This window comes from Crotalus tigris, unplaced genomic scaffold (genome assembly GCF_016545835.1).
Source record: "Crotalus tigris isolate CLP2741 ecotype Arizona unplaced genomic scaffold, ASM1654583v1 scf7180000017550.10884619, whole genome shotgun sequence".
NCBI lineage: Eukaryota > Metazoa > Chordata > Lepidosauria > Squamata > Viperidae > Crotalus > Crotalus tigris.
In genome coordinates this window covers 980,770-995,235 of record NW_024096468.1, presented here as the reverse complement: position 1 = coordinate 995,235, position 14,466 = coordinate 980,770, and the positions used below count along the sequence as shown (strand labels likewise).

The following is a 14,466-nucleotide window of genomic DNA, read 5'->3' as shown; positions in this document are numbered from 1 at the left end:
TTTTTGAGAATAGACAGTACAAAATCGGGGGGGGAGGGGCGCTCTGGACTGAAAAAAAGGAGTATTGAACTGGGGAAGTGCTGGGACTGGCATTACAGACCTCCATTTAAGTGAGAGACAAGAGCTAACGGTAGAGGATTCTGCCTGCCCCCAAACCCCAAAGGATAATCCTAAGCCTTATCCTTACCTAATTTAGGTGAGAGCAGGATATAAGGGTGCACAGGAGTTAGAAAGTTTAATGGTTATATCTTGAAATTTGGCTGATGACATTAAATGCTAGGTATACCTGTGAGAAATCTGTAATTCATGTTTTGAATGAGAAAATAGACCTGACATATATTATAACGATCTGGACAGGTGAGAAAAGGAGGGTTCGCCTTTCAGAAATGTGCTTATCTGGGTTTTAGGTACTTTAGGCGCAGCCTTAAGGTAGAGAGGGTTGGTGTGGTGAGATTGTTATTGGTGACTTTGAAGATATCCAGAGGCACTGTTTCACCAATAACTGGATATGAGGTGTTGTTTTGTGAGCTTGCACCTGAGAAACAAGGCAAGAGAATATAGATGATGCTACTTTACTAACCTTTCAAACTGTACAGCTTCAACTTCTACCTGCTCATCTTTTCACATGTTGGTACTAGATTTCTTTAGATTTTCAGTTCAAGCACATTTCAACTTAAACCTCTGGGGAGGGGAGAAATAGCTTATGTGTTCATGGCCACCACTTACTAGCTTGTTCAAAATTATCACAGCCCATATCCGCACAGATATCTACATATTAGAGCTGTTTTTTGTCTCAAAGCAAATCATACGGTAGATCACAATATTGACAATGAATATTTCTAAAAATTCCCAAACTTTCACCATTGTACAATGTAAATTATATTATCACAGATTTATATATAGTTCTTAAAAATTTGTAAAATATATAATTTAAATTATAAATGTCTTTTAAAATAATTTGAGCTATGACTTATATTAAATGCTTTTTTATTTTCTTTGAATATATCACAGGCTGGAGTGAAAGGGACATTAGGAAGATTAGTAGGAATTTTTGAGGTAAGTACAAATATCACCAGAATTGATAAAACATTTTTATATGTGATTAAAGTTTGGAGATGTATAGAGATTCTGTTAGGTTAGATTAAAAGATAAATGTTCTCTCATGTGAACCCTCTTCAAAATGTAGGACAAAAATGCTTAAAGAAGTTTTATTTATATTTTAACTTACTAGTAGTATCTGAAACTCCTTGATTAAGAAATCAAGTCACAATTGAGCATTGCTGTTGGTGTGACATATTGTAAGTATCTTTTCAACTCAATGCTAAGATTATCATTGTTGTAGTTTTATATTTCTTCAAATTAGCTTTAATGTTGATCATCCTTTCAGAACCAAGACAGGAAACACAGAACATATGTTTACGTACTTATTGTCACAGAAGTATTGGAAGATTGGGAGGATTCTGTGAATATCGGTAAGCAAGCACATTCATTTGTGTTCCTGATTCTCTTTAGGAGGATAATAGTTGAATCCCTCTATTTGGATTAAGGTTTGTAAAATGTAAGTTAAAAAATAAAAATCTTACTTGGAATATTTTTTGCAGTTGTTATGAAGCTTATTGTATTTTTCTTGCTTATATTTTCATAAAAATATGTGTTTTTTAAAACTTGATAGTGCATAATCAGATCCTTTTTTCAGAATCGGTTGTGCACCTCTAACCTAGAGTTAACCAAACACTTTTGCAGTATGCCGAGCAACATGCATAAAATAGCTATTTTTATTTGATCGTAACCTTCTAAGTATTAGGATAAAAATAGGTTAAGACAAAACGCTGTCATTTTAAGAGTTCAGTCTCTTACAAATTCCCTCATGTTTCCAAAAGGCACAGAAATGATAAAATAGTATCTAGAATATGTGCTTTTTAAGGCAACAGTCTTACTTTATAATTTCCATGATCTGGGGCTATTTCCTAATCTTAGATTTTCCATGTTTATATCCTTGAATAACAACCACACCATTTACAGTTTACAGAACTATAACAAGTTCTTCGTGTGGTTCAGGTTTTTATTTTCCATTCTATTGCACACATCCTTTTAATCATACAGTAATTTAAATTTGTACACTTGAAAAAAATCATAGAAAATAAACAGTTTTACTTGACTGAAAGCTTGTTAACCAAATTATTTTCTTCTCAGCTACTAAATATAGTAAATTACTTAACAGAAAGCATTGTATGTACAATAAACTTTACAGGTGATACAATAAAACTCAATTTTTCCTGTATTTGAATTTTAAGGCGGTTGATTAGTTAGGTTGCTTGTGCCAAAGTCTTCTTTGAAGGTATGTTACGTTCTATATCCTTAAACTCATTCAGAATGAAGTTCATAAATGTTTAAGAATTTACGGGTGTTTAGTACCCTGAAGATATTTTGCTCTATACAGTAGTATACCTTTATTGTGAAACATTGAATAGTTTTTTTGCATTTTGAAAAGATAAGCCTACTTAATGAATTCATTATTAATAGTAACAATCAACATACAGCTTGTTGTTGTGAAACAATTGCATATAGAGAAGATTGTAAATACTTCAGTTGTTGAGGTTCAATATTTTCCCCTTTTTATTTATCTGCAGGAAGGAAAAGGGAATGGTTTAAGATAGATGATGCCATAAAAGTTCTGCAGTATCACAAACCTGTACAGGCTTCATACTTTGAAACCTTAAGGCAAGGCTGTTTGGCTAATAATGGCACTCCTGTTGTGACCACATCATTCTCGAAGGAGAGCACACTATCCGACATCAGATGACTGAAGATAACCCTATCAGAAAAGTTTGAAACATAGACTGAAACTTGGATTTCCTTTCTTCCCCTCTTCTTGCGGCTTTCACATGTGTTATTTGGTAAACAAGACATGTGCAGCAGCCTTTGGCAGAGCAGATGTTTGAGTGTTGCATTATAGTGCAAAGTGGGTGGTTTGGGATTTTTTGTTTTTGCTTTTTCTTGGATATGTATTTTGTAATACACATTTTGTGCATGAAGTTCCCCTTCCCTATTAACAAAATTTTGACAATGTGAACAGCAAGGCTATTAGTTTCATCTATGCCTTGTCTTCTGAAATGTTCTTGTATATTATTCCAGCCATAGCCAAATCTCTTATCTTTTCAGTAAAGAAGGCTACAAATGTGAGATCAAGTCTTTATGTCTTAGATTTTGTACTGTAAGGTACTGTTGAGGTCTGTGTGGTGGCCACTTGCTCCACATCTGCACGTAACATTTTTAGAGGGAGAAATCTAACACTGATTTTTGCAAGATTTTTTTAAAAAAACACAAGCTACTTCTATAAAGAGGGCTTCATAAACTTGTCTGCCTTGTTCTTTAAAAGCATTTCTTTATGATAGTGCTAGTGGCTGGGCCAGTTTCATTCCCTGCATCCTGTTCCCTGACCCAAACTTAATACAATGAGACTTGAAGGAGACTTGCAAAGCATCCCTGGTGCTCAATTCTTTCCATAGTTTCAATCAGTATGTCATGTAACAATGGACAGAAGCACAAAGAATTGATCATTCTTCATTCAAAAGCATATGGGTTCAGAAGCTTAATGAATTCCAACTTCAGTAAATAGGAATCAGGGATTTGAAATGATTTTAAAAATGTGAACTGGAACATCAAGCACTAATGCTTTTAATAGTGTAAAATGATTTATCTTCCTGTTGCAAACTGCTGGTGTCTTTTTTTTTTTGTCCATATGCCTTACATCTTACTGAACTGGATATTGTAATTTGTACTAAAAGCATTGGATTGTACTTTGAGTGTCACCTCTTGGTGGGACAGTCACCTTATGTCCCTGAAAAGAATTCCCAGGGAAAAATTTCAAGTGTCTAGTCTCCTTTGTCTGTAATATTGTATCATGGAGCACACTCAAAATTGTAGACTTAATTTCTTAAGCAGCAAAGGTACAGCTAGTCCCAAGTAGAATTGTTTGTATGGGGATCTGTGTCATTTAATAGGATAGTTAACCTGATGCATTGGCACACATCGCATTTTTATTTCTGTTGATGTTTCATACTGTCTTGATTTGCCAACAGTGTTGTCTTGTTTTTGGAAAGGGCTGTGGGAGGGGGTGGATCTGGGTAGATTTGGGGAGGGGCATTAGTTCATCCCTGGCTTGAGACAGGACCTAGTTGCTATATTTGGTGACTACTTCTTTGTCACAGTATAGCCAAGATGTGAAATTAAACCTGCAGTACTCCAGTTTAATAGATAATTCTTCCTTTCCCTTATATGCTTAAAATACATTTAAAATATTCTGAAATAGTCATGCAGCCTGATGAAAAGTAAATTAGTATAGTTTCTTCAATGGACAGTTGCTATAAAACCAATAATATTTCTTATTTTTTAATTCCCTACTTTCTGTTAATAGGATAGCATTCCTTAATATGGTATCATTGAAACTAAAAGCAATACACAGTATGTGCTGAAAGGTGCATTGAAAAAAGTGGCTTAAACTTGATCTCAAACAAATGAAAAATTATGTTATGCCACTTTATTGCCCTTCATTTTAACAAATAATAAAATTTAGCTGAATGAGCTTAATTAATGTCTTGAAGTATACAATACAATAATAATAATTTATTTTACTAAGTATATGTGTGACACTTTCCACAATAGCAAACTATTGCCTTTAACTGAAGGTTTTGTGTCTCATTGAACTGATTAGGACACAGAGAATTGTTTGAAAGAGAACTGAGACTCCTGATGGAGTGACTGCAGTTTTAATATCTATAGAATGCACACTTTTTTAAAACTCTAAAATGTTTTTAGAGGGCTGTTAAACTGACACTTTAGAATAGAATATTGTTAATGATATTCTAATAGTGATTTCTTGTTTGTTTGGGCCAGGAAAAATAAATTGTGCCAAGAAAGTAGTTTAATGTGGGATGAATTGATGCTGTTTATACAACTGCACTGAGTTGCTGATGTTTAACTTCTGAACTGGAAATGGAAGATGCGTCTCCTGGGGTATAAACTGTCTGGATTATTGGTAAACTTCCTCCTGTTTACTAAAATTCACTATTTCACCTCCTTTCAATGCACTATATTCATGCTTTCCCAGCATCTCAGGTACTCTGTAATAACGAGCCAAGAAACTAGTAATACAATGAAAATGCATTATATCAACTCACTTTTTCACATTTCTAATTACACTGGAAATTCCCATATTGCCAGAACATGCATCAAGAAAGAGAATTTTCAAATACAGTTCATTCTAAGTAGGCAAGTTGGTCACCATATTGGACTTTAAACATCTTAATCCTTCAATGATTGCTGGATTTGTCCATTAAAATACAGATTGTTTTGGTCTTTATTTACAAAACTCTTAACTTTACATATGGAAATTAAGAATTGCTGGCAGTGACAATAAAATCATGTGAAAGGTCATTCTTTCCCTATAAAAATGTTTAGTAATTTTGGCCATCAGATGTTCAGGAGATTAGGTACTTTCTCCAAAGAAAGGTGTATTGCTTATCTGTGGATTTTATTTTTATATATACATTTCTGGTCCTTCACAGTTTCAGAAGCAGCTCAACATTTGCAAGAATTTGTTGAACTTGCATATTTTTAGATTTATACATTTGGTGGAACAGTACAAGCAGTATTCTGGATTTGTAGTTAGATACTGACCAATAGTTACTTATAAGTTCAAATGAGATACCAATATTCTCATTAGATGAAGACTGGATGGGCTTTTGCATTATGTGTGCTATATATCAGCCCTTATTAGGGTGGTACACTGGTGTAAACATAAATTGGAAATGGAACATTGGAGCATAAATGTAGCATCTATCTGCACCTTTTTAAAGAAATTGCATTTTTTTGTGGGATCACATGGCTGTTCCCTACAGCTACCATGATCCTGGGGAAAGATGAGTCTACTTTAAAGGGCTGCAAGCAGCTGCCATGTTCCTGGCCTTATGTGCTCTGAAGCATTTTTTAAAGAGTCAAATCTAAAGCATTGCCTATCCCTGCTTGCTAAGTCAGGGTTGACGGTGCTACTTACATTTGTTTGTGACAGTGAATTGGAACATAATATCTAGTGAAGTATAGTTACTTGGAAACAGTAACATTGTGAGTCAAAATGCACAACTTCTGTTACAATTTCCAGTATGGGCTTTCTTTATTAGGAAGACAAAGGTTCAGTCTCTCTGCAGTCATATCTAATGTCCCATATCCTAAAAAAACATTAATGAATACCTAATACATCCCTTCTGTGTTTTGATGTCTGCTTAGATTAGAAGGTGTATAGGATAGTGGTAGAATATGCAGGTGTATTTTAATATGAATTATCCTTTGAATTTAATCTTGAATCAGTTAGAATATCTGAAAATGGAGTGGTTGATCAACTTTGAAGAGTTTAGCCTAAAAGTATTCAATGATTTTAATAGCAGTTTAACTTTTCTTCCCCCCCAAATATTATATTTGTCAACAGTATTCTTATTTTGTTCCTTTTCCAGTAAGCTTATTTTGTTTATTTGTTTTTAAATCTGCCAATAAAAAATAAAGTGCCGTATTAACTTTAGTTAGTGCTTATGTAGGAACATGCAATTAGATATGTTAGCTATCTAATTTGCATTTGTGAAATTGTTCATTTTATTTTGGAGGCACTTGAATTTATATGATTCCCATAAATGCCAATATTTCTTTTTCTCTACCCCTCTATGTTTTGCTGATATAATAGGCAGTATATGCTGTAAAATGGATAAATGATGGATCTTTTTTCTTTCCCATTCAGGTTTGTGCTAGATTCTTGGACATTAGCTCAGATGATAGGGAGGGAGACTTTCCATGCCTTCTTTCTTTCTGTAGCTTGCTACCTCTGAGTGTACAACATAAGTATTGAAGAGAAGTGATCTGGGGTATGCCTATAAATTAGAAGAACATTGAGGAAGTGTTTAGAGAGAAAATTGGACTTTAAATCCAATTTTAAGGAGGGAGGATCATTCCTACAATTGAAATTAATATTTTGAACCTCTTGAAGTTCATACTTGTAAGCTTAAAATACAAGCTTAGCAACTACATGCAATTGCTCGTAAGCAGTGAAATTCAAATTAGAGCATGTATTAGTGAAAATTCTGAGAGTGTTTATGTGGTGGTGATTCATGATTTACTTGTTTTCTAATGTTAAAACTACAATTGCTCCTGAATAGAGATAATATCAAACATTGTGCATATTTCTTAATGCTTGCTTGATTTTGTTTGTCATTATAGCTGTCCCCAGGTAGCGGGTATTGTTTTGGAAAGGGTGGGGAACTGAGAGTCAGTAGTGCTGTGGGACTATTTTGCACTGGAGAGGTATGTATGTATACTTCAAACCCTGTAATAAAGAAGCTGCTTTTGAGTACATTTTGCCACCTTTTGTGATAACAGATTTTATTAGAAACTATTTTCAATGGCATTAATGTTGCGTTCTTATAAAATGATGACATTTAGTATTTGATGCAAACATTTGGAAAGTATGCTAATGGTTATTTAAAATCTTCTCTAATTTCACAATCTTGTTAGAAAAGCAGTTAGCCACCTTGGTAGGCATGTGTCTGAAGTATCTGATATGACTTATGAATGTTATCATCAAAATAGTTTCTCCATATCAAAATTCTGGGGACATTTGATTCTACTTAACTGTTTATCTATGTCTGAATGTAGATATTACAAAGGCTGCTTTTCAGCTGAAGTAGCATATTACTGATCAAATTTGTAACTTTAAGTTAGTCCTATATTTCTAAAAATGCCTAGGATTGATGAAAGAAGATTGATTTCACAATCTTACATGTTTTATTTACTCTTTTGAATTGTCATCTGTCTTCAATAAGATATACAACAGCAATTACAGAAATTACAAGATGACATCTCCCACCCCCCACCGCCAGTTTCACTAGGCATCCTAGTGATATAAAATCAAGAAGATGTGTTTGAAAGACAATTACTTACACTTATTTAACAATACTGGATTAGATGTTCCAAAATTATGGCTCAGTGTAATGCAGTCTCATATATATTTACTTCAAAATTTAAATAATGTAGTTACTGTTATCAACATATTTGTCTCTGATGTCTGCTCATGCTGAAAATGTCAAATTTATTTCACCTGGATGTTGAATGCACATCCTTTCTTTTAAATTGCTGTTATCTATGTATTCATTTCCTTTCTTCTCTCTTTCCTCAATTTAATGAAAAAGAATTATGAATGGAGGCATCTTTATAAATACATTCAATTGAAATTATTTCAGATAAAGCAAGATTTATAATGGATATTAAATTGATCTTACTTGAACACTTTATCCTAGAAGCTTGGCGCATTTGATTGGCTACTCTTAGACTTGAGTGCCCAAGACTTGTACTGCTGCAAAGAATAGAATGACTTGCAATGTATTACTCAATATTTCTAAATTATAGACCATGGATTTTATTACCATTGTCTGTACCTTGATAAAAAATATTCAAAATTGAGTGTAGCAAACAGGTGAGCTCATAGAACACCAGAGATTTCAGGCATCATCTCTCAAAATCATTCTAGTTCTTCATACCAGAATAGTGTGTTTGTCCCTGTTTCCTCCTGTAAGATGTGTTTTACCTAATAACTTTCTCCTATTTGGCATGTGAAAGGGGCAGGGCTCTTAAACTTGTGTTGTTTCATTGGTGATTAAAATTCAAAGGTTGAAATAAATTCTAAAATGCTACTACCTGGCTATATGAAACAGAGGTATGTTGATAGAGGATTCTACTCAGTCTCCCCTCTTAATATCTACTATTAAAGAAGATATAAAACATAATATTCCATTCTGCTTTCAAGATAAATATTCACACATTCAGTTTTGTAAAATATATATGACATAATTGTTAATTTGGGTGAAAAACAACTCATACAACTAAACAAAGAATCCCCAAAGAAAATGCAGCTGATTCAAGTAGAACATGCTGGTTTACTGTAAATGAAGCAAATAGTCTTTGACCAGAATGTTTCAGGTAACAATATAAGACTAGAGAATAGACATTGTAAGAATAGCCTGGAGCAAAATAAGACTTAACTTTTAACTTGTTTGAGGCATTTTCCTAAATTCCTTCTTGACTTCAAGTCTCATTTCTCTAATTGTTGCCTAGGTAACAGATCTTCCCTTTGCCCTCCAAGGCCATGTGCTGTACTCACTACAGGAGCTAACTCTAAAGAAGCTATTTTACCACCACCCATTCATGCACTTTAACTATCACAAAAAGATAGAATGCTTGGAACTGAACCAGACTTTTGAGGCTATATAGTATCCCTCTATAACATATGACTCGGGTACGTGTGGCCTGCCAAGCAATCTTGGGTACACTGCCAGTGTTTTTTGAAAACTCAATTAAATCCACTGCCTCCATGATTGGCAGTCATGAGGCCACTTAGTCCACATTCTGCCATAATCTGTAGTTAGCAGTTGTCCGAGTTATCATGAGCAATGTTTTTTAAAAAAATTATTTCTGCATAAACTGTTCTCCCTTCAGTTCTTTCAAATTTAACTTCAGCTAAATTCAACCATGCTGACTTATCTTGCCAACCATAGTACAGCACTCTGTGCTAAAAGAATAAGGCTATTGATAAATTATACAGACCTATAAGAAAATGATGGTTTATTATAATTGGACTGCCTAATTCTTTCATACTGATAAACACACTGATAAAATATCTGAGCTCTTTTGCTTTTTAGTTGATTGTATGTCAGATTAAACCATCATAAAGGTACCTTACATGTAACAAGCTGCATATTTTGTACATACTTGCTGAAATAATAGGTAACTTCCAAGCAGATTTTCTTAAGATTAGTTGTTGTGCATGTATATGCACATCATAACACTTGATTTTGAATTCTGTGCATCTACATTGTGCACACAACAAAATCTGCACATATTACTCTGATGACTAATACATGATAAAGTACTGCAATTTTTCAAACACGCTGTTCAAGCGGCTTTTTAATAAGTGCAATCTCCATATTTAAATAAATTACAGAGAATGGAGATGAGTGAAGGAGTCATCATTATTGGAGCACAGGGGTCAATTATTTATTTATAGAATAGGAACATTTTTCTATAATTCATTCCAATTGTGTGAGACTAAATATAAATAATTGTGTTTTTGTGGTCCCTGCCTAGCAAAAGCTATAATTTTACATGTAAAAAATAATATACAGTACCATCTCAGTGCTGGAAGTATAGTACCTTTATTAAGGAATGTGTTTGCTTCAGATTATTGTTTTTTAGTAGAAGTATCAGATAGCAATGTAAACCATCCGGAGTTACCTAGGAGGTGTGTTGGGCAGTATAGAAATTTAATAAATAAATAATGTTTTAGAACATTGTAAGTGATACTTCTGAGGCTGATTATTCTGAGTTAGTTTGCACTACATGAAATCTATAACAGTCACTAAGAAAAAAATGATAACATTTCTTTTCCATAAATTATAAACTCACTGCCACATTTTTAAGATAGGATTGCAAATTGACACACCCACTTTTCTATTATGATTTGTATGTAGAGATGTTTTCCAAAGGATTGTATTTTATGTAATTTTTTATCATACAATGGCAAAATAATTTTTGACATCCTTTCCAACATATTTCAAATCAGTTCTCCCTGCAGAGAACTGAAAGACAAAATGTGGAGAAAATATGGACATCTTGCTTGGCATCAATTCCCTAATGCACAAACTGTGCTTGGAAAGAAACTGGAGACTCTTCAAATCTCACTACTGATGTCCTGGTTGAATACAAGAAATATGTATTAGTCTTTAACACTTTGTAGTACAATTTGATGCATTTCAGAAATAGGCCTTGTTGAACTGAATTAAATTTACTGTAAGGTAAGTGCATAACATTGCAGGCCTAAATATATATCTTATAGAATAGTAGCAAGCCATCACTGTTGAAAATGTCTTGAACTATAGTTATTTTTTAAATTTTCAAATACGTGCAAAGAAATGTCCTAGTATGGCTATGGTCATAGTGAAAATATTTTTAGCAGCTGATTGGAAAAATAATAATTATCCTGTCTTGTCAGCAGCATGAGATTTGGTAACCAAATTTGTTTCAACCACGAGTTCATATTTTAATGTAAATTTTAAAATGTCTATATTCACAGACTGGGAGCAAACATTAAAACCTTTATAGTAGAAGAAAGTTCCCTATAATATTGCCCCAAACTATCAGTCTATTAGCAAGTAAACACCAATTATCACAATGTAGTTTTCCTTTTTACAAAATAGCTGCTACTTAGGTGAATCACATTTTATAATGCAGACTATTGTTGCTTTGGGAGAGGTGGAAGGAGGGTGGTAAGTAAGGTTCTAGCCCTTGTATATTCATCCAGCTATTGTTTTTTTCAGAGCAGCATGACTGGATCACTAGCTAGACCACTGTAAAAAGAGACATAATGTCTGTCACACAGAATTGAAATTATTTTTTTCAGAAGCAGTATGCTTATAGGTTTCTACTCCTCTAGAGAGATTATCTAAGGATGTGAATGTTTTGTATCTCGTCTAATATTTGTAACTTAAACTAAAAGTAACAGTGAGAACTTAGAACTAGAAATGTAATTTCAAGAAAGGGACATTAATACATTGCCAAAATACCATATTTAACTCTAGAGCAGGGATGTCAAACTGCCAGCCTGTGGGCCGGACACGTCATCCCAAAACCGCGCCCACCCCATTGCCGGCAATGGAGAAAAAGTTCCGATACGTCGCGCGATGTCACGTGATGTTGCAAGTTTGACATGCCTGCTCTAGACGTTGATGCACTCAGAAACAGTTGTTAGTTCCTTTCTCCAAAGGTACTTCTCATTTACCAGTAAGGCCGCTTAGGTATGAAGGACTATAACTGATAGCACTACCAGATATTAGTGTTATTATTGGTTTCCCCCCTCTTCATTTATTTTTTCCATTTATATTTGTCATGATCGGTTGAACTGAAGAATGACATGCAGCTTTCAAGACACAATACTGACAAGGTAGATCTACAGCTAGGCAAGAAAGACAGCAAAGAATGAATAGTGAGTGGAAGAGATCATAAGTGTTCTTACTGCCCTTTTAAATTCTCAGTTGATTTTTGTTCAAAAATGTCTCAAACATTGAACAATGGTTTAAATTTTTAATATTTGCCTTTTATAATTTCTAATATATTCCATTCACATCCATGGAGTCATAATGACATTTTCTAGGAACAGATTGGCAGCCTTCAAAAATTCAGAAATTTGGGCCTGTTCTCACAAGGAATGCAGGTTCTCAATTATCTAGACTAAGAGCAGCTGCTTTGTAATAAATATGAGTCTTAACTAAAATATAATAACAAATATTGTACAAGTTCAAGCAGGAGAAGAATATTTGCTTTTTAAGAAATTCTTATACATGTTGCCTCCATGCTAGTGATGCTTAGTGGACTTGACACTTTTCCTGAGGTGCAAAGTTTAACTGCATAGCTCTTGTTTTTGATATTCAGCACATCTAGAATGACACAGGTTTCTGTGGAATAGAAAGAGTACGGGGAAAAACAGTTATCCTAGAATTGGAGAATGATAGGTTGGAGAGGTTGAATGATAAGATTAGATCTTATAACTTTGCTAGCAGCCAAGTGAAAGGTTTGAACTACTTTTGGTTAGTTTCATGGTTTGTGAATAAAAGAATTAAAAAGAAATACTTCTTTATATAATGTGTACATAAAACTATGGAACTTGATAGTCTGCAGATACCAATTTATAAGATTTTTATAAGAAGGCTACACCAAATAATAGAAAAAGTTGCTTTTGGTAGGGACTGGTCTGGATACTTGTATATCAGCCTTGGAACTGAAGGCAATTTGCTCTAAATACTCACTGCAGGGGAACAGCTACAGAAGGCTATTGTCTCACATCCTGTTTTGGATATTTCAGTTAGTCATAGTTAGCATGTTTTATGAAAACAGCCACTTATTTGTAATAGTGTGGTCAAAAGAGCAGTTCTTTCATCTATCTTACAACTATTGGTTTGGGATCCTAGATTTGAATAGCTTGTAATACATGCACTACATCAGCACAGAGGGTCATCTTTCCTCACTGATTTAAGCTACTTTAAAGAGGAAACAATAAAGTGTGTGGAAGATTAAGTCTCAGAAAGCAATTAGGAAATTCAAAAGGATACTCCATTTAAACTAAACTAAAATAGGACCAAAATGACTTTATGTTCAAATTCTCCCAAGTGGTGGAACTCAGATCAGTTTTATCATGCTTTCCCTTCATGAAATCTAGTCCTTATTGTTTACAGTAGTTTATCCAGCTTTTATCCTTAACGTTTATAGGAAAATATAAACCATTGCTGCCTCTTTCTTTGCTTCCAGTCCATAACAAATGCCTGTGCTGTGATCGCTGAGACATTCTCTGCATGACTGCTCAGCATCCTTTTATTCCAGTTGAATTGGCTGTTGATGTTCCTTTATGTGTAGCATGGTTTATAGGTAATATCAGGGGCAATCTGGCTTTGTTCCCCACACAGGGCTGAGCTATACCAGGTTTACTGATGACATATGCCTATTACACTACTACCCTATACTACAGAAGCCACAAGGTACAGAACCTGCTGTGTGATTTAGGACCACACTTCTTTTGCAGCCCTGGACCAGAAACTCAAAACATGTCTGCCTGTCAACCCACATTGGACTAGTGTGGTGAAGAAAAGACCTTCATTCTGCGGTGGATTGATTTGGACTAATCATAATAATTCATAAATAAAAAAAATCATAGTTTGTGAAAAATACATTGCCTTTTCCAGAACTTTCTGAAAGTAATGTTTAATATTATGTGGTTATTAAAACCAAGTTAAAGCTATTAGGTAGATTTTTCAACCCTTCATTATATCATTGTTAAGTATGTGAATACATAAACAAGGAATGTTGGAATTAAATATATAATACTCAAACTGATAATCAGAACTTTACCTATGAATGAACTGACTTCCATTGAGAATCTGACTGGATAAAATGGGGTTGATTCATACAAGTGATCCTTAAAGTATCACAGTTTTGTCTTATTTAACAAAAATTGCTTCCATGCTGAAGATTATATTCCTTCCTTCCAGAGAAGGTATTTTGACTTTGAGAGTTCTCTACATTTTTTTCCAGTTCTGATACTTTTTCCTCTGAAAATTGGCTAGAATTGAAGGCAATATTCATATGAGATTTAGTCACTGTTATGTAAAGGCATCATAAGACACATCGTCTTATTTCCAATTCCTTTTCGGCTAATTCTTAGAATTTATTTTCCATAAATTACCTCTGACCATCACATTCGACGGTGGATAGTGTTACACAACTGTCAAATAAATCCGCAAAATATTTACACCGATGAGTCACAGCCAGGCCAGAGTTCGATGCCGCCCCTTTAATATTGGAACCTTGCATTTTGTTTTCTTG

General features: G+C 34.1%; 1 protein-coding gene and 1 long non-coding RNA gene across 2 annotated transcripts in view; one reads left to right on the top strand and one right to left on the bottom strand.

Annotated features, from left to right (window-relative positions):
* NUDT3 (nudix hydrolase 3) overlaps positions 1–7,396 on the top strand; it is a 26,165-nt gene extending 18,769 nt beyond the window's left edge. The window contains exons 3-5 of the mRNA XM_039338876.1: positions 1,012–1,056; positions 1,388–1,472; positions 2,631–7,396. Coding sequence (XP_039194810.1) covers positions 1,012–1,056; positions 1,388–1,472; positions 2,631–2,803 — 303 coding nt within the window. The 3' untranslated portion in view covers positions 2,804–7,396. The remainder of the gene's footprint in view (positions 1–1,011; positions 1,057–1,387; positions 1,473–2,630) is intronic.
* On the bottom strand, positions 3,317–14,466 carry LOC120306191. Its single transcript, XR_005556191.1, has 2 exons — positions 14,327–14,466; positions 3,317–12,545 (listed from the first exon to the last, which is right to left on the bottom strand). It is a non-coding gene; the product is annotated as an uncharacterized LOC120306191 (long non-coding RNA).